Source organism: Eptesicus fuscus, chromosome 23, assembly GCF_027574615.1.
Source record: "Eptesicus fuscus isolate TK198812 chromosome 23, DD_ASM_mEF_20220401, whole genome shotgun sequence".
In the NCBI taxonomy this organism is placed as follows: Eukaryota; Metazoa; Chordata; class Mammalia; order Chiroptera; family Vespertilionidae; genus Eptesicus; species Eptesicus fuscus.
Genome location: NC_072495.1, coordinates 13,798,577 through 13,817,649, shown reverse-complemented (window position 1 = coordinate 13,817,649; position 19,073 = coordinate 13,798,577). Strand labels below are relative to the sequence as shown.

Here is a 19,073-nt window from a genome sequence, read left to right as displayed (position 1 = left end):
ATAGAACAGCCATTTCCAGTGCAGGGGCTGGGACTTAACATTCCTTGAACTAGGATCAGAATCAAGGGTAGAAGGTTGTCAGGGTCTCACTCCTTTATGAGTCAGCAGCCATCTCTCACTCTGGTTAATAAAGGACTTAAGTTTACTCTACCTGAGGCAGAGCTAAGCAAAACAGATCATATCCTGATGACAAGATGAAAATAAGCAGAATTGTCAAGAGAAATTTATTACTAAAAATAAAGCAGGTGAAGTTTTTCTCAGGGAAAACTGTCACCATGGGAACCTCCACGACAACATGTGTTAATTTAATCTTCACTTTTAAGTTGCTGCCTCTTTCCATAAATTTTAAGTTTTAGTTGAAGTTAAAATCATCACGATGAAAGTGATGTGGTATCTGATCCCTTCTCGTTCAATCTGAAGACTGCGTGGGGCTGCACTGCGATGGAGACTTCAAGTGCTGTAGGTGGTCATCTACCAAGGGCTCGTCTGCCAGGAACATGGGCTGGTAAGACACAAAGGCTGTAGGCTGAAGCTCCGGGAGGTCCAAGGATCCTGGGGGGGAAATTGCTTTAGTTCAGTGTTGCCTAGAAATCTCAGGAGGCTGATCAGATACATATATGTTCCTTCAAATCCTTAACATCCTTGCATCTGTCAGCCCAATTTCTTCCTTGTTGGGTAAGATAGGACAGAGATTTACTTTTACAATGAAGATATTTACTTTTACTGTGGCTGAAGTAGATTTAAGTGACTTGCCTAAGGTTATGTAGTATATTAGGCAGAGTGAGAATTTTAATTCTGTTTTTTTATTTCCAGTTCAGAGCTCTCCCTATGATCCCAGTGCCAATCCCAATTACTCCTCCCATTTATGGTAGGGAATCCATGGAACAGAGGCAGGACCAAGGCCTTGACCTGATCCCCTTTATCCCACTTGGAATCTTAGTCCTGCATCATAAACTTTCCCTTAGAGTTCTGCTCAGGTCTTAACCTCAGTGGAAAATGAGAAACCCTAGTTTCTCGGTGGGCCCTGCCTTACTATGATCACAGCTGTGCCCTGTGACTTCTGTGGGGACTGCTGGGGGGACAGGCAGCAGGTCCTCCTGGCTCAGGACTCTCCAGGACTGGACCAGTGAAAGCCTGAGTCACTTACTGCCCAGACATTTGGGGAACTCAGCTATGAATGAAGAGGGCCTAAATATGGAAAACCTTCAAACCAGAAAGGTAATATTAAAAGATACCTTGTAGAATGGGATCACTATGATCTTCATCAAAGGTCTGTCTCTGAAAGGCTTCAAAGCTTATAGCTGCATCATTCTCCAGCGGTCCTTGGGGCAGCTGCCCATCTCCAGGTTTGCACACATCATATTTCACCCACTGGTAACTGCAGGATCAAGGGGGATCATTAGCAAGAGCTGTCTGTTAGCCACAGCCCACTCTTTCCTCCAATGGGATCAGGTATTTTTTTCTGTAGCTCTCTACAATATGTTTCTAATAACATATTAACTAAAAAAAAGAAACTTTCAAAAGATAGAAAGGCTTCTTTAGTAACACATTATTCTGCAGATTTCCTTTGCTGTCATGGTACACACAAAAAATGACAATTACAGTACATGGAGTACTGGCTTCTGCTTCCCTGTCCAGAGGCTAAGACAATACTGAGGCCCGGCAGTCAAGGAACAAGCATGCTGTGCACAGAAGCAGCTCAGTAAATGTACAAATGAACCAAACAGTTTAGGTCCCTGGGCCACTGATTATGGAGCGTCTCTCAAGGGAATGGATTTGACAACACTTACTTGACACATTTTCGAGCTCCTGGACAACTCTGGATCAGGTTGTGGATAGTTGGATGAGAAAACCCAAAAAAGTCAGCTCCAGATGGAAGCAGGTTAGACATGAATTTCCCCCTAAATAGGAGAGGGAGAACTTTAATCCGAGCGCTGAGAGGGAGATGAGAATGGGTTTAGGGATGGAATGTGGGCATGAACACCCAGAGTAAGCTTTCTTGACTTGGACACTCTGGAGACTAGCTGCTAAGACATCTGAAGGATGAAAGCAAGCATTTGATAAAATAGGGATCTCTGCTCATTAGAAGCAAGAGAAAAAGTCTCCCCCTCCCAAAGTGATCTTTTTTTGTCTTCAAGCTGCTGGTCAACTTACGTAGTAGCACTTATGGCCTTGAGCAGTTCTGCATGACAGGCGTTTGCAGAAGAGCTGACAATGGCATTCTGAGGGTCATCTTCAGGAACGATTTCAAACTGAGAAAGATAAAGGAGCAATAAGAGCACTTTTCAAGGAAAAAGTAGTAGAGAGGAAGTCACACTACTCCTGTAAGTGTTCTTTACTCTGGGACTTGAAGCTGATGTATACCATACCAGGAGGTGGGTACAATTTCTTAGAGCCATTTAAAATTCACACAAATCAAAACAGAAAGTCCTTCAACTGTCTCAATTCTATACTCCTGGCCTGACTGCTCTCCAGAGGTCAACACTTAATTGGTTACATGCCTTTCCAGACCCCTTTCTATCTACTTACACCTGTAAGTACAAATGCAACTGGTTTCTTAAAAACAAGTGAAATCATTCTCCATATCCTCTTACAACATCTAAGAGGAGTATAGACCATTTTGACTGCAAACCCCCATTTCAATTTCTGTATTTTTTAAATTGCAAAATACCTTGACTATTAAAAAACTGTTAAATCAAAATTATACTAATATGAATTTTTGCCAAGAAAGTATTTTTGTATTAAGGGCTATCCAACTTAATTCCTCGACCAGTTTTCTACAAAGTTCGATAAATTTTTAAGAGAAATACCTGAGGCTGCATACCACCATCCTTGATCTGACAGGTATACAGACACTTTTGGCCTGGGCACTTCATGCTGGCATATATTCGAGTACTGCAGTAGCCCACAGGGTAGATGGCACTCTCGTCATGGAAGCCAGGTCGGTCGGTGATGATCTAGAAAAAAGATCCCCCCAACCTGCAGTTGAGGTCACTGGAGAATTCAGAGGTCCACAGGTAGCCTTTGGAACCACTTTGGGGCTGCAAAGAGTGACTCAAGTCACACTGAAAGTGTAGGCTATGTTGCAGACAAAACCGACCTGGTCCTAGGGACTGGAGATTTTCTGGGGTTGATCTGGAACAGCAAGGGGCTGCTACTAGTGGGAAGAGGGAGGGAAGGCTCAACCCCATTCCCATATTTCTGATTCGCCTCTCTTTATATCGCTGGTCTCACTCACCTCCCCCAGGCTATATACTGTTAGACCCCCCAGTCCGATGGGGAACACAGGCCGTCCTGAGGGATCCAGGGCAATGGGCTGAACCAGCTTGCGAGCACCTCCCTCCATTTTCTTTTTCTTGGATGTTTTCTTCAGAACTGAAACGCAAATCTGGGGTCACCCACCTTAGGCCCCTCCCAATGCTAAGGGGAAGGGAAAACTTTACATGTAAGTGCTAAGAGCAATAAGCCAATCCTGGTTCTACACACTCACTGAATGGGCACATGGGCCTTTTCTCCAGAGCTCCGAGTATCTTTCTAACCCACCCACCTAGCAGTAACCACTTTTAATATTACTGCTTAGGACCTAAAAACCTTGTACTTTAAAAAATACATATATTGTTATTGTGAGAGGAAGGGAGAGAGAGAGAGAGAAACATCAATGAGGAGAAAGAATCGTTGATCGGCTGCCTCCTGCACGTCCCCCTACTGGGGATCAAGCCTGCAACCCCAGCATGTGCCCTGACTGGGAATCTAAATTGACCTCCTGGTTCATAGGTCAACACTCAACCTCTGAGCCACACCAGCCAGGCAAGCCTTGTACATTTTAAGGCCTCTTACTTCACTTTTAAAGATCAGAAATTTCCCAAGCCAGCAGTGGGCTCTAAAGGCCACGTCGGTCATTTCCCTGCGTCTAGGGAAGACAGAACTGAAGGCAACCCAGAGAGCTGGGGATAGGGAAGAAGATGGAAGCCTTAGCTGCTCCCTTCGCATTTGACCAGGTCTAATTGGAACTCTTCCACTCAAAGTGGCTCTGATCCACTTGCTTTTCACAGGCTATTAGGGCTGCTTAAGGACCGTTTAAGGATATCTGTGGCTGTGTGTGTCTACCAGTTAGTATCAGGTCATTGTCAATAATTGCTGAGCCACTGGAGCAACTGGTATGTCCTCCGAGGTACCTTCCAATTTGTTGTTCTCTTTGCCTTTTTCTTTTTTCTCCTTCTTGGATTTCTTCCCAAATGGTTCCTCAGCCCCAGTGCTAGGCCCGGAACTGGCCCCAGCTCCCTGCAGAGTTCCCACAGAGCTGGCCACCCCATAAGCCAGGGGCAAACTGGAGCTGTGAGCAGGAGCGGCAGGCGGCACTTCCCCTTCAGTCAGAGCCTGCAGCTGCAGGAGCTTCTTCAGCAGGTACCTGAGGTGGGAAGGAGAGGAAACAGATGTATGAACCTGCCTTTCATCTCAGGTCAGTATTTTAAGTTCTGGGGAAGCCAGAACTATATATAAAGATTAATATACTCATAAAGATAACATTCTTATTGGACCCTGAAAATAATAAAGTTCCAGAGGGGAATACTCAAGGAGCCAAGGATAAAGAATTGCAGTGTATCTCTTTGCATCTGGAAGGTATTAGGCTTCTGAAGGGCATATACTATGAATTGCATATGTATATATACTCATTGTGCTTTGCACAGAGTAAATATTTACAGAATAAGAGAGTTTCTTTTATAATTGTGGAGTTATAATTAGATTGCTTATTAGTTGGAGCAAGAGGGCTTTATCAGAGAGATAAATAGAGAAGCGGTTTCATCACTATTGATCTAACATGACTTGAGTAAATAGGAACCAATACCACAGGTCATAGGTTTCTCTATACTTGATCAGCGGCCAACGAGCTGTGCAATGCACAAAACTCCCACTGGAGAAAAATCCCCGGAGTAATACCGTATCAATAACCAAAACTGAGATTCTGAACACAAAATGAAGTCAGCTCACCGTCTTTCTTCTTTTGCTTTAAGAAATTTTTCCTCAAGACGAGCGATTTCATCACAAATAGCAGCATTTTCCTTAAAAAAAGAAACATATATATAATCACATAAAATGAATAAAAGATCCAAGTATTATGCTGGGAAGAAGAGTTCTATTTCAAACCAAAGTAGTCTTTTTTTTAATTTTTTTTATTTTTTTTAATTACTTTATTGATTAAGGTATCACATATTTGTCATCCACCCCCTCCCCCCGTTCCCTTCCCAATCCCCCCCACATGCAAGCCCCCCTCCCCCTGTTGTCTGTGATCACTGGTTAGGCTCATATGCAAGCACACAAGTCCTTTGGTTGATCTATCTCCCTTGTCCCCACCCTCTCCTACTTTCCCTCTGAGGTCTGACAGTCTGATCAATGCTGTTCTTGTTCTTCAGTCTATGTTGTTCATCTTTTCCTCTAGATGAGTGAGCTCGTGTGATACTAGGAATACACTTATAGGAACCGAAAATGAGACAAGCAATAATGGTTATGCTGAGAGGCAAATGAATCAGTCTATAGTGAGTTTCTTTCTGGGCCAACAGTTCTTTTGAGTCCCGATTTCTATGTCCAAGAGTTGTTAATGTGTTCATAACAGCAATGATATTTCAGTTCTGGATGGTGGACAAATGGTGGTAATGCAGGTCCGACCCTCTCTGGTTTGGTCCTGGGCCCAAAGTAGTCTTTGTTGCTAGATAAGAAGGAAGAACTATTCTACTTGCAAACTATAAAAGAATCTAGGTAATGGTAGAGTCAGAGTAATTATAGAATTTATCAAAACTGGGGTATCTTTGAGTAAAAAGGGGGCACTATTAATGATTATACTAGAACAGTATGGGAAACTACTAGAGGCCCAGTGCACAAAATTCATGCATGGGTAGGGTCCCTAGGCCTGGCTGGCAATCAGGGCTGATCTTTGGGGCCCCTGCTGACACCCACCTTGACCGGCCGGGTGCCGCCCGCTCACCGGCCCCACCCCCCACCGCCGCCACTAGTCACCTCCTTCTGTGGGGCGACTGGTGGGGTGATGTGGGGGTGCCCACTGGCACCTGCCTTGGCTTGTCTAGGGCCTGCAGGCTGGGGGGCAGCATCTGTGTTGAGCTTCTGCCCCCTGGTGGTCAGTGCGCATCATAGCTACCAGTCTTCTGCTGGTTATTCTGCTGTTCGGTCAATTTGCATATTAGGCTTTTATTATATAAATGGGTGTTCTAGGCAAAACAAGATGTACAGTCATCCTAAGTAGGGTAGTCTTTAGCAGAGAAAAGGGAATACTGCTTAAATCCACAGATGCTTAAATTCAATCCATAAAAATATGAATATCCATTCCCACTTTCACTTTGAGGGGCTTAGAAAACCAACCTAACCCAAAGCATCCCACGCAATATGAATCCTAAAGAGAAAAATGGGATGGAACAAAATCAACTCCAGTATGTAAAATGCTTAAACTTCCTTATCTAAGTACTGTATGTCTGTACTGATGACTCAATCTGTTTCCCAAGCATCATTCATTCATTCGTTAGTTCAATCCTGAAGGGAATGCTCCAAGCTGGACATTCCACAAGGTGGGACCTCGAATTCTGAATGTTCAAAACAATAGCCCTTTTCTTCACAAAACTTTTATGTAATACTTAATGGAAACAAAGTCCTTCTAATAAGATAAGCTCCAAGCTTTATGTGCCTTTGACAAGTAGGGAAGAGAGAAAAAAAATAAGGTATCAGTTCCTCTGAATCTGACTTTTCTTATTTCTCTCCAGTGCACACAGCAAGTGCTAAATAAATGTTTTGGGAATGAATGTGCTAATTTCCAAACCTTTCCTTATGCTTCCAAAAAAAGCTGGGAGATTTTCCAAGTTTTTGGTAGAAGAGGTAAGGTGGTGATTCAGAAGTGGGAGGACCTTTGAGGACTCCACTCCTGTTTCCAAACACTGAGGCAAGCTTGAGCGAGCCGGAACTTTGTAACACCACGTGTGGCTGGCAAACCAGTTCATTCCTTCCTTCAGTACACCCAGTGCCTCTACAATAAAAGGAGGGCCGAAGCACTTGGGAGGCTCAAAAGAGGTTACAAGGGGTTAAGTTACTGAAAGCTTCACGTATGTATCTGTTTCGGGAAGGGGTACCCGGTGCTGAGGAAATAGGCTGGGTGGTGGAAGTAATGAAGGAACTAGAATCGCGGTGTCCTAAAGTTGGTTAGAGCTGACACAGAGATGATGAGTTTAAGCACATCTCTCGGGGCTTCGATGTTATTTTAAAAAAATGTCTCATTCTCAGGATTCTCTTGAAAACCAAACGCATTTCCAGGAGTTTTGCGGTTATAACGATACTGGCTAAAACTTACAGGCACATCGAGATACCAAACTCTTTCCCTTCCTCATTTAATCTTCACAACTTCGCAGGGTAGTTATTCAATCTCAGACAAGACACAGGGTTACAGAAATAACGCGATCTGTCCAAGGACACAGGGCTACCAAGAAGGCACGAATACTGCAAAAGCTAACACTGCCTCTCCAGGAAGGGGACGGTTTGGGGAAACATTACGCGAATTCGGGTGTCGAGGCGAAGGGCCGAGCGGCGTGAGACTCACAAACACCGTGGCTTTGGCGGCTTTACGCAGCCGCAGGTACTTGAGCCGGTACTTCTCGTTCTGGCTCCGCTTCGGGAGCTTTTTCATCCTGGCCTTGAACGGCGGCGCGGCCCGCGGCGAGGGGGCGAAGCCGCCCAGCAGGCTCATGGCCCGGCCCCGCTGCGGGGCCTCCCGGGCTCGAAGGGCATCGGCGTCCGGCCGAGGGGCGGCGTGGCGCCCGCCTCGGCGGGTCTGCGCAGGTGGAAGCGGGTCCAGAGGAACCGATCTCTCCAGAACGCTCCTAGGGGACGCGCTAGGCCAGAACCCACTACTCGAGGCGGCGCCTCCCGTCTCCGCAGCTGCCTCGGAAGTAACCCTGCCCGGAAGTTACGTCACGGCGCCGACTAACGTAAAGCACGGCGCCGGCTGACGTAACCCTCAGTCACTCGCGACAGCGTGCGTAGCGGAGGACTGAAGTTGGGCGGAAGCGGGAACCGGCGGGAACCCTCCCAGCGCGAACCTCAGGCTCCCACAGCCCACGGCTGTCAACACCGGCTTTTACACTTGGTACCCGCAATCTTTCAGTTATGGCGTAGTAGTTTTACATATTTATTTCCGGTTGTTTGACTTTTTGGTCATCAGTTGCTGCAGAGAGCATCTTCGTGCACAAAGCTTTTTCCATACAGGATTGTTTAGAGGCTGGGTCTCTGTGCTCCAAACATTGTAATGTTATCAAGCAACTCATTCGGTCACTTATGTATTCAGAAGAATATGTAGTTCTTATTAGGACAGAATACTTAGGAAACTTATTTAAGAGGGAGAGCCAAACAGGTAAAGGGACAATATTAATACAGTGGAGTCAGTTTTATCTCAGGCAGGTAGTGGATGATATGGCAGCACCCAGTTAGGGAAGGCTTCTTCTATTTCTTTTTTTAAAATTATTTTTATTGATTTTAGAGAGGAAAGGAGAGAGAGAGAGAGAGAGAAAGACAGAAACATGAATGATGAGAGAGAATCACTGAGCGGCTGCCTCCTGCACACCCTACACTGGGAATCGAGCCCACGATCCTGGCTTATGCCCTGACAGGGAATTGAACTCCTGGTTCATAGGTCGATGTCCAACCACTGAGCCACCCCAGTTGGGTGGGAAGGCTTCTTGAATGTGCCCAGACTGACTGAAGAGAGAGGAACAGGAGGGCATCTTGGGCCCTGGGGACAGCATCTTCTAAGGCTTGGCATCGTGAGAAGCATAGAAAATGCAAGTAGTTGATTAGAATGAAAGTTGTACTTGGAGAGGGGTGCGAGGACTGAAGGGGTAGGCAGTATTTGGATCGCACAGGGTCTTGTGTGCCAATCTGAAGAGTTAGACTTTTACCAATGACAATAGGAAGCCATTAATGCATGTTTATGTGTCAGCCCCTTTGCTTGTTTTAGGTAAACTTACCCAAATTTGTCAGGAACAACCTATTTTTTTCTACATACTCATATGAAAAAGGGTAAAATAATGTGCACCTTTAAAAATAAATATCAAATGAGAGATAGTTGGTATTGTGGGCTGAGTATGGCTTTTGGAGTCAGATAAGGTTCCATTAAATACAGGCACAGGGATGGGAGTGATCAGATAAGATGGGGTGATGCGTCAGAGGAGAGAGAGAAGGGGATCACCAGCATTTTACTTAAGTGGTTGCCCTTCAGCGGTTGGCTCCAAGTGGATGTATAGTCTCCCTGGGCTATGACAAGCACACCTGTACCCATTAAGAGTTGTGAAGGAGTCCACAGCCTAACATTGCAGCCCTTGGTTAAGTGAGTCCCCGATTTAACTGATGGAAAGGTGTATCTGCACACCTCATGGCTCCAGCCATGGCTGGTGCATGGCCCAGACCTTGTTCTACACTGTCCTTCAGCCCCAAGAGCATGTTGCAAGTTCCTGCCATCATTTTCTCCTGCCCACTTTGCAGGCCGCAGGGGGCCTGGCCAACTTTGATGACTTTCACAAAGCAAGCCGGGCATACTCCTAGGGTTTCAGGCCGCAACAGAGTGTTCCCAGGGATTTCATATATTTTTTGTTTGTTTGTTTGTTTGTTTTCTTCTTTGGATTTCATATCTTTATTCTCTTTACCAGCTTACCCCACTGCTGAGTACATATCCCTGAAAGGCCATGGAATACATATAGAGAGAAGAACCTGCCTGCATAGAATGTCTATACTTTAATTTTAGTTCTGGCTTTTCCCCCTTATTTTATGCTCTAGATCTGATTTTTTAGTTCTTTGACTCTTCAGCTCTAATTTTCAGATTTGTTACCATGTGTTGATTATATCTTCTCACCTTTAGGATAACACACTACAGGATATATAATTCAGCTGAATCCAAGCTTAGCAATTCTAAAGTAGATATATGTATTTTTTATGATAGTGTGTGAGGCTTGTGAGGAAGGAGAAAGACTTTTACCTGTAAAATTTCTTGCTCTATGGTTTCTTTTTCTTTAAAATATATTTTATTGATTTTTTACAGAGAGGAAGGAAGAGGGATAGAGAGTTAGAAACATCGATGAGAGAGAAACATCGATCAGCTGCCTCCTACACACTCCCTACCGGGGATGTGCCCACAACCAAGGTACATGCCCTTGACCGGAATCAAACCTGGGACCCTTGAGTCTGCAGGCCAACGCTCTATCCACTGAGTCAAACTGGTTAGGGCGCTTTATGATTTCTTAACTACGGATTTTCATCACTGACCTGGCGAGTGAGGTGTTTCGGTTTTGAGGGTTCTAAGCCAGCTAATAAAGTCATGAAATCGACCACAGTGTCAATGTTGTGCTTCTGGATGGTCGTGTCCTTCAACACACATAAGACACTCAACCAGCTAAAAGAGATGAGCTCAGAGATGTTGGCTCGGAGGAAAAGGAGGATCACGTTGAGGTCATTGATGGGGCACCCCAGCATCTTCCTGCTGAGGAGGTCAAATGCTGGGAGCATCTCATAGATGGACAGGAGCCGTTTGTCCCACCGACATAGCCGGGTGAGGTTGTAGATGATCAGTGGCACCAGGAGGGTGTATATTGCCAGAGTGGAGAGACTAACAATCTGGAAAACAGACAGGGAGGTCAGTCTGCAGGTGATGAGATCGGGGATGTAGGTCTCCTCGCTCAGCAGCTCTGTCTTGACAGAACAACTGAATTCCTTTTGGAAGAAGACATCCAGGTGGAAGTGGCCCAGGTACAGGTAGGTGGCTGAGGTGAAGAGGAGCAAGAGGGAGTTCCTCAGGAGGTAGGTAGCCACGAGTGAGTGTGAGCGCTGCTTGCATGCCAGGTACCGCTCCAGCAAGGGGAACTCGAAGTATCGTTCTCTGCGGGCCCTGGGCAGGGGAAGAGAGGAGGCAAGCTCAGGAGGGCCCGTTGAGAACTGTATCCTGAGGGAGCCATGTGGGAAAGGAACAGACTCTGTGTATCCAACATGGCATTCTCAACCACGAAAACCTGCCTTCTCAGAGCGTCACCACCCTCCTCCCAAAAGGAGGTAATAAGTAAGCCCATCTTCATTCTCCAAGCAGTGAGTGCCATGCAGTAAACCCAGTGAACGATCAATGAGGAATAAGTTGCCACAATGGATTTCTGCCCAGCAAGGCAGAATAAACCTCTAAGCAGAAGAAGTGGGATCCTTAGGAAGCAGGAAGGCTTAGTAAATTAGCACTGGACTGGGAGTCTCAATAAGCCTATTCTGGTTCTTGGTCTGAATACTTTGTGATTTTTATACCAATTCATTTAGTTTATTTAAATAAATGTGCGCCCTCGCCAGTTTGGCTCAGTGGATAGAGCGTCGTCCTGCAGACTGAAGGGTCCCCGGTTCGATTCCCGTCAAGGGCACGTGCCGAGGTTGCGGGCTCAATCCTCAGTAGGGGGCGTGCAGGAGGCAGCCGATCAATGATTCTCTCTCATCATTGATGTTTCTATCTCTCCCTTTCCCTTCTTCTCTGAAATGGATAAAATATATATTTTTAAATTCCTTACAAATAAATGTGCTAGCAAGTACTTGTTGAGAGCTGTGATATTCAGGTATATGTAAGCCAGTCTGTTCTGAAGGAGCTTACAGTCTGGCTTGTGGGGAAGAAGCAGATAAGCTACACATACATGAAATAAAAATAGCACTTGATTTGTTGTTAAAATGATGACTACAAACCATGCCAGTTGTAAATTAGAGGAGAGGATAACTGTAGGGGCTGGAGTGTTCAGAAAATTTTATGGAGAATATTGTCTTAGACTTGGCCTTCAAGAGGGAGGTAGGTTTCAGGAAAGAGTGTGTGCATAATCCTGAGACAGAATATGGTTTCAAATCTTAGCTCAACCATCCTCTTGTGGGGCCCACCCTGGCCATTCTATTTAAAACCGTACCACTCCACAGCCTCCCAGCTTTCCTGACCACCCCCACCCTTACCCTGCTCTACTGTTTTTCTTCACACCACTTATTTTCTACCATATAATTATGTGTTATGATTATTCGCTGTCTGTCTTCCCTCGATAGAATATAAGCCCACATGGGGAGGTGTAGCTTTGTCTCCTCCCTACCTCTGCCCCCCCAGCACACACATGGACACACATCGAAAGCGCCCAGAACAGCCCGGCCGGCATGGCTCAATGGTTGAGCATTGACCTATGAATCAGGAGGTCACGGTTTGATTCCTGGTCAGGGCACATGCCCAGGTTTCGGGCTCGATCCCCAGTAGGGGGCATGCAGGAGGCAGCCAATCAATGATTCTCTCTCATCATTGATGTTTCTATCTCTCTCTCCCTCTCCCTTCCTCTCTGAAATCAATAAAAATGTATTTTAAAAAAAGAAAGAAAAAGTAGTTGGTGGCAGTGTATGTAGAGGGCCTTGGAGGAATATTTGGGGGAATGTGGATATTTTTCTGTATGCATGAGGGGAGCTGTTGGAGGTTTCGGAGCAGGGAGTGGTATGTGAAGTCATATTTAGAGTGATCAGTCCCTTTCTGACCGTGTTCATCTGCAAACTGGAGGCAGAGTCCGTCCTCCTCTCCCTGCACGCAGGTGGTAGGAAGTTAATGAGAGGAGGTGTTCACCACTGTGCACTCTGGAGAAGGATGGTATAGAGCAGGGGTGGGGAAGGTCCGGCCCGCGGGCCATTTCCAGGAAATCATTTGGTCTGGCCCTGCCAAGGCGTTAGGGGTGAGCTAATTAAATGTTTGACCAAATACGGCAGGTTAATCTTTAAGCTGATAATTTTGTATGGCCCGCGAATGATGTTATAAATATCCAAATGGCCCTTGGCAGGAAAAAGGTTCCCCACCCCTGGGATAGAGGCTAGTTTAAACATGACCTCACAGATATCACCTAAATGCCGGGAGGAGCCCTTCAGAAAGGAGTGGAAGAGAGAACTCACTTTTCCAGCTCATCCCAGAAAACGTGGGGGTCCGAACTCTCGTGCCGGATCCTCACCATGTGCTGCACCAGGCGGATGGAGCGGTTATAGGACTTGTCCAGTTCGCTGATGATGAACAGCAGGTCTGAGCTGAGGGCCGGCGCGGCTGCGTACTGCCACAGCAGCACTGGCAGGTACATGGCCACAGCCAGGGCCAGCAGGGAGTAGGGGAGGGCCTGCGGGACGAGAGTGAGCTGAGCAGGGAGGCCCAGGGTGGACAGAGTTCTGAGTGAAGGGCCCCTGCCTCAAAGGGGAAGGAGCTACCACAGGCCCAGGACCTAAGGCCGAATACAGTGAGGCCCGGGAAAGAAGGGATCGTGGGTATCCAGGCTCCCCAGCTCCACTTTACTGATCTGGGGTCTGTGTAGGGTCCCAGGAAGGAGAGAGGCAAGAGGCAGAAAGAGAGGGAGAGAGGAAGGAAGGGGTAAGAGAGGGATCAGGGATGGGGTGGGTAGAGAGGACTCCCCATTCCCCATGCATGTTAGCCTTGTAAAGTGTCATAACTACATAATGTTAGGAGCTAACCAGAAATCGTGGCCAACAGCGGACCTGGCATCCCGGGGGAGTGTGTGTGAAAGAGAAAGAGAATGTGTGAGTTTCTGAAAGGTATATTAGACGACGAGAGGAAACTAGAACCTTTTCACACCTGTTTTAAAAAATAACATTCCTTGAATACAGTCTTCACTCCTAGGGATTTTACTCTTTTCTGACATAGAATTCCCTCTGTACCATCTTGAACTTGTTGCCGTCCACATCCGGCTTTGACATTTCCAGGGACAGAGACCTCGTGAAGCTCTGCATTAAGTCTGGTTTTGTCTGGGTCCTGGAACTAGGGTATTTTAAGGCCTTGTAAATTGTCATAACTACAAAATGTCACGAGTGACTTCTGATTAAACGTTGTGAATTGGACATTTATGTGACTTCTGCTCCCTCGTAAAACCACTCTGAAACAACAGTGAAGGGATCAAAAAGACATAATCCTGTAAGAACAAAGAGAACAGGAGAGGAGCCCTAGCCGGTGTGGCTCAGTGGATAGAGCGTCAGCCTGCAGACTAAAGGGTCCCAGGTTCGATTCTGGCCAAGAGCATGTGCCGGGGATGCAGGCTCGATCCCCAGTAGGGAGCCTGCAGGAGGCAGCTGATCAATGATTCTCATCATTGATGTTTCTATCTCTCTTACCTCTCCTTTCCTCTCTGAAATCAATAAAAATACTTTTTTTTTCTTTTTTTTTTTTAAAAAAAGAAGAAAACAGGAGAGGGGACAAGAACAACAAAATGTTGAACTGAAAAGCAGTTGTGTGACAAAAGATACCAGCCTGTGGGTGGATGGGAGCTGAGGCAGGAGCGAGCAAGCAAGCTGTCTTCACTATAGAACCAGAAAGGCCCCGGAGTTAGGGATACCGGGTACATCTGAAAGGGGCTGCCAGCGGGGCTGGGAACAGGGATATTGAGAAGCCAGCCCTGCAGATCCTTTCTGCAACATGATGCACTCAGTGAGGACCCGGTCCCTCCCCTGCGGAAGGCTGTGGCTCACTTCCCAGAAACGGAGAGATTCTGCGCTTGTGGTCCATCCTGCAGGGGACCACACTGAGAACGGGGGAAGCTAAGTGAATACTGAATGCTGCGACCCACATCTGGTTCCCAGAGGGTTGGCAGCGGAGCTTGATATCAGCTCCACCCTGCCCCCTGCACACAAATTAGGGTCGAATCATTCTTCTTGGGAAAACTGACCAGCCCAAGAGAAAGGATTACAGATGCTGACATTTGAGGTTTTCGCAACGAAATGGCCCAAGGGATCTCCTTAAACTCAGGGCTGCTGGCCAACAAGCGTCATCCATCAGCACAAAACTCCCAATCAGATCAAAGTGGGAAACGCAAGATCGCCAGTCATTTGATGAATGCCTGAAACACGAGTCCGTGACCAGCACATGGAAGTGGAGGGGTGGCGAAGAGACAAGAGAGAATATAGTGATGCCCCCCAGCCCCACCCCACTCCGTGGTGAGGCCGGCCTGATGGAGCCGGGCCCAGGTTACCTTGTGAGGCCAGAGGGATTTCAGCTGGTACCGACCAGTCTCATCCAGTTGGTGGTGAACCAGCGAGTCCCAACAGGAACTGTCCACATAGGCGGCCTGCCGAGCGCTGAAGTTACCGGGCGAGAAGCAGCTGATGGGAGACCCTGGAACAGGAACACGGCTTTGAGGACGCCCCGAGTTGGAGTGAGGAACGGGAAGCCAGGGGACACGCAGCTAAAACCTTCTGGGAGTCACCTCCACAGCTCGGCCAATGTGTGTACCTGGCAGGCACTTCCTTCTTCCCGTGCCCCAGTTTCTGGGTTTGCCAAGCCCCTGCCACTGTCGGACGGGCAAGGCTGGACAGCACTCTGCTCTTTGACTCAGGCCTGCCCGTGACTGACTTGCCTTTGAAGTCTGCCAGTCTTTTGCTCTCTGGGCTCTCCCTGGACTCCTGGGCAAGCAGGCAGGCAGCAGGGGGTCAGGGGTGGGAGGTGCGGTGAGTGTGTGTGTGTGTGTGTGTGTGTGTGTGGGGGAGTGGGGGACGGTCCCTGCACTCTCGCAGCTTGGCACCAGAAGGTTGCAGTTTCATGATGACCTCTCCTTTCTCAGAGAGCTGACACCGGGGTTCTAACATTTAGAGGATGAGTTGCCGGGACTTCTGAGCCCAAATCAAGAGAAAAGGTGGAGGAGAGGTGGTGGAAGGAAAGTGGGCTTGGAGGGAGAGTGTCTCGTTTTTGGTTTTCCCATCATTCTCTGTCCCAGTGGTCGGCAAACTCATTAGTCAACAGAGCCAAATATCAACAGTACAACAGAAATTTCTTTTGAGGCCAAATTTTTTAAACTTAAACTTCCTCTAACGCCACTTCTTCAAAATACTCGCCCAGGCCGTGGTATTTTGTGGAAGAGCCACACTCAAGGGGCCAAAGAGCCGCAGTTTGCCGACCACGGCTCTAGACAGAGGCAGAAATGGGACCCAGTACTTCTTCCCATCTGCGGGTAAATGAAGAGGCAGTGGGAGTCGACACACTTCCTTGGGAAATGTAGTAAGGTAATCACACCGCCAGAAAAGAAAGCCAGAAACCCCAGTTCATGGAAGTCCACCCTCTCTTCAGTAGAGGTGGCAGACTTGCTGAGTTCATCCGTCATCTAGGACACTGCATACATGTGTTTGTTAATGTGTGTGTGGAGAGGAATGAGTGGATTTATTCACCTATGATGTCCCAAGCTCTGTCAGGCCCTAACATAAGTACTTAAGTCAGTAACCCTGGAGGTAGGGAGTAAGAAGGCTCCAAGGAGGTAAGAGACATAGAAAGCATGGATGGCAAAGACCTTTAGAAGTCCTAGGTCTGGCCCAGCGGGTGTGGCTCAGTGATTGAGCATTGACCTATGAGCCAGGTCACAGTTTGATTCCTGATCAGGGCACATACCCAGTATGTGGGCTCGATCCCCAGCAAGGGGTCATGCTGGAGGCAGCCGATCAATGATTCTCTCTCATCACTGATGTTTCTATCTCTCTCCCTCTCCCTTCCTCTCAGAAATATATATGAAGTCCTAGGCCCTGAAGAGATTATGAGGCCCCCAAACCCCCTCATCCATATAAAATCAAAATAAAAGTTTAATTATTGCAAGTCCATAAAATACATGAATACTGAAATTTAAAATCTTTTTAAAAATATTTTTTTATTGATTTCAGAGATCCCCTACTGGGGATTGAGCCCACAAACGGGGCATGTGCCCTGACTAGGAATTGAACCGTGACCCTTCACTCGCTCTATCCACTGAGCCAAACCAGCTAGGGCTAAAGGAAATCTTTTTTATTGCAAAATTTTGGAAATGACTTTCAGAAAATGTTGGTGCCCCTGCTTTGCTGGTGCTCCAAATGCATGCTACCCAGCCTGCTGGGTAATGCCCAGGCCAGCCATACCACCCAGACAATGTGGGAGCTGCCTTGCATTAGAACCCATGTAAGGAGTGAAATACCCAGCCGGTGTTGCTCAGTGGTTGAGCATTGACCTATAAACCAGGAGGTCACAGTTTGATTCCTGGTCAGGGCACATGCCCAGGTTTCCAGCTCGATCCCCAGTAGGGGGTGTGCAGGAGGCAGCCAATCAATGATTCTCTCGTTGATGTTTGAATCTCTCCCTCTCCCTCTCTGAAATCAATAGTATGTACACATATTGAGAGAGAGAAAGAGAGAGGGAGGGAGGAGAGAAAGAGGAGTCTGGGAAGCCACTTACCGGAGGAGAACTCCTGGGCGAAGGCCAGGGACATCAGCAACAAGGGGAAGCCCACGGCTACGAACTTGACTATGCGATCCAGGGGGAGTTCCAAGCGCAGTCCTTGGAGGCGGGGGCCCCTGCGGTCGGGCAGCAGGGCATCTGATAGCATGTACTCTGCAGCTGTGTGTGCAAGCGACATGATGCTGCTGAGCTTTGGGGTGCAGAGACGGCAGGAGGGGTCCCAGGATAGTAGAGTGAGGAGATGGCAGCTGCAGGCGGCTGGCTTTGAGCAGATAGAGCCCGAAACCCCAGCCTCTCCTCGGACATCTGTGCCAGGAGCAGGCGCTGGTTCTCTAAATAACCGGCCGCCCCCCCCCCCCCCCCGAGCCAGACACCTGGTAATTAGAGGGAGGCCTAGCGTAGTGGGTCCTCACTGGAGGAGGGTCGGGTGTCAGCGGGGGCTGGTGTCAGGCTGCTCTCTGGCTTGTCCTGGAGCCGATGGAGGTCCGTGGCTTTATGCTGCCCTCTTATTAATAAAGTATTTTTAGTGGGGTGGTGGCGAGAAGGCGGGCTGCGAGGCCAGGCCTCCCATGTAATTGGTGTGGAATTTGGGTGGAGATTGCTTAATTGTGTTGAAGGTGCTCATTTTGTGGTTTGGGGTGGAGATAGGGACCCCAAGACTCAGCTGGGATTACTACTACTACTACCTAGTGTTCTTTGTCCCAGTGATGAGATTTGCTTTGATCTCAGGCTCTTTCTCGGAAAGGACTCTGTATTTGGTGTTGAATTTGCTTCCATATATTTACAATTTTTTTTTATTTTATTTTTTTAGCCTTCATCAGTTCTTTAGAAAACTGAGGGGTGGGTGGCAGTGTTGAATAGTGGAAAGAAGTGACCTTTGAGATTTGGCAGGGAAGGTTTCCACAGGAGACCCAGCAGTACTCATTTTTATTGTGTGACTTTGGCCAGGAGTCTCATCCATCAAATGGCATGATGTTGTAATCTTACAAGATAGAGAGGATTGACTGAGAGTATTACAGGTGAAGGTATTTTGTAAAGTGTAGGGTAAATATCAACTCTTATTTCCATCTGGTGGAGTTAGGTCAGTGGGGCATAAGGCATCTGCCCTGAGAGGCCCCGACTTTGGCCTTCACACTGGTCCCCTTTGGCTGTGGCCTTCTCACAAGGCAAAGAGTCCATGGGGCCAAAAGGATGCACCCACTCAGAGTCTACTCTAGACCACTCTTCTGGCACCTGGGACGCTGTAATTCCGTGCCCAGCTGGCCCCAGCCTGTTCCCAGGGCCCGTGCAGGCCTTTTCCTGGGGTGTACCCTCTCGTGGACACATCTTGCTGCTGGCGTGCACCCCTAGGATGAAGGAAAGGCTCCTTGAGGGAGCTGGATGGAATTTAGAAACCCGGGATGCTCACACATGCAATTATGAGGCTTCTTGCAATGTGGGGACTTAGCCGTGTTGGGAAGAAGGGACCTGGGAGGATTCTAAATTTAAATCTGACATTCAGGTCATTATGAAGGGGTGTGTGTGTGTCTAAATATGTCAAGGCAGGCAGATAGAATGTATTTTATTTAACAGTTTGCTAGCTTTATTTATAACATTTAATTTTTTAGATATATGATATGTGGGCCTCTATTTGAACTGTTTTTCCTGGGCCCACAAATGTTTGGGTTGGACCTGTCTCTCTCCCCATCCCCAGGCTAGAGGCCAGCTCTGATTCAGAGCTGCCCAGTGTGTGCTAACTGGAGTGACCCGGGCATGGGAGCAAGAAAAGAGATCCTTTACTTCATGTCCCTTTAGCCTCTCCACACTCTCATTTCTG

At 47.4% G+C, this 19,073-nt stretch overlaps 2 protein-coding genes across 2 annotated transcripts; both read right to left on the bottom strand.

Moving 5' to 3' along the window:
• Window positions 1-210: 210 nt before the first annotated feature.
• Window positions 211-7,947, bottom strand: TBRG1 (transforming growth factor beta regulator 1). The gene is made up of 9 exons (XM_008142584.3): window positions 7,595-7,947; window positions 4,990-5,060; window positions 4,176-4,408; window positions 3,239-3,375; window positions 2,811-2,957; window positions 2,155-2,252; window positions 1,791-1,901; window positions 1,236-1,378; window positions 211-552 (listed from the first exon to the last, which is right to left on the bottom strand). The coding sequence occupies exons 1-9, from the start codon at window positions 7,739-7,741 to the stop codon at window positions 410-412; spliced, it is 1,230 nt and encodes a 409-aa protein (XP_008140806.2). The 5' UTR covers window positions 7,742-7,947; the 3' UTR covers window positions 211-409.
• Window positions 7,948-10,287: 2,340 nt separating this feature from the next.
• PANX3 (pannexin 3) lies at window positions 10,288-17,435 on the bottom strand. Its single transcript, XM_008142585.3, has 4 exons — window positions 17,255-17,435; window positions 15,039-15,181; window positions 12,967-13,181; window positions 10,288-10,927 (listed from the first exon to the last, which is right to left on the bottom strand). The coding sequence occupies exons 1-4, from the start codon at window positions 17,433-17,435 to the stop codon at window positions 10,288-10,290; spliced, it is 1,179 nt and encodes a 392-aa protein (XP_008140807.2).
• Window positions 17,436-19,073: the final 1,638 nt, after the last annotated feature.

Bases quoted from the DNA above. Each gene is read 5' to 3' on its own strand.
- TBRG1 (XM_008142584.3), bottom strand. From the start codon at position 7,741: ATGAGCCTGCTGGGCGGCTTCGCCCCCTCGCCGCGGGCCGCGCCGCCG. The intron at 5,061-7,594 runs GTGAGTCTCACG...TCTTTTTTTAAG, and splicing joins CCGCCAAAGCCACGGTGTTT to GAAAATGCTGCTATTTGTGA. The intron at 3,376-4,175 runs GTACCTCGGAGG...TTTGCGTTTCAG, and splicing joins AGAGAACAACAAATTGGAAG to TTCTGAAGAAAACATCCAAG.
- PANX3 (XM_008142585.3), bottom strand. From the start codon at position 17,435: ATGTCGCTTGCACACACAGCTGCAGAGTACATGCTATCAGATGCCCTG. The intron at 13,182-15,038 runs GTAACCTGGGCC...CTCGTCCCGCAG, and splicing joins AATCCCTCTGGCCTCACAAG to GCCCTCCCCTACTCCCTGCT. The intron at 10,928-12,966 runs GTGAGTTCTCTC...TCCCCTGCCCAG, and splicing joins TTCTGGGATGAGCTGGAAAA to GGCCCGCAGAGAACGATACT.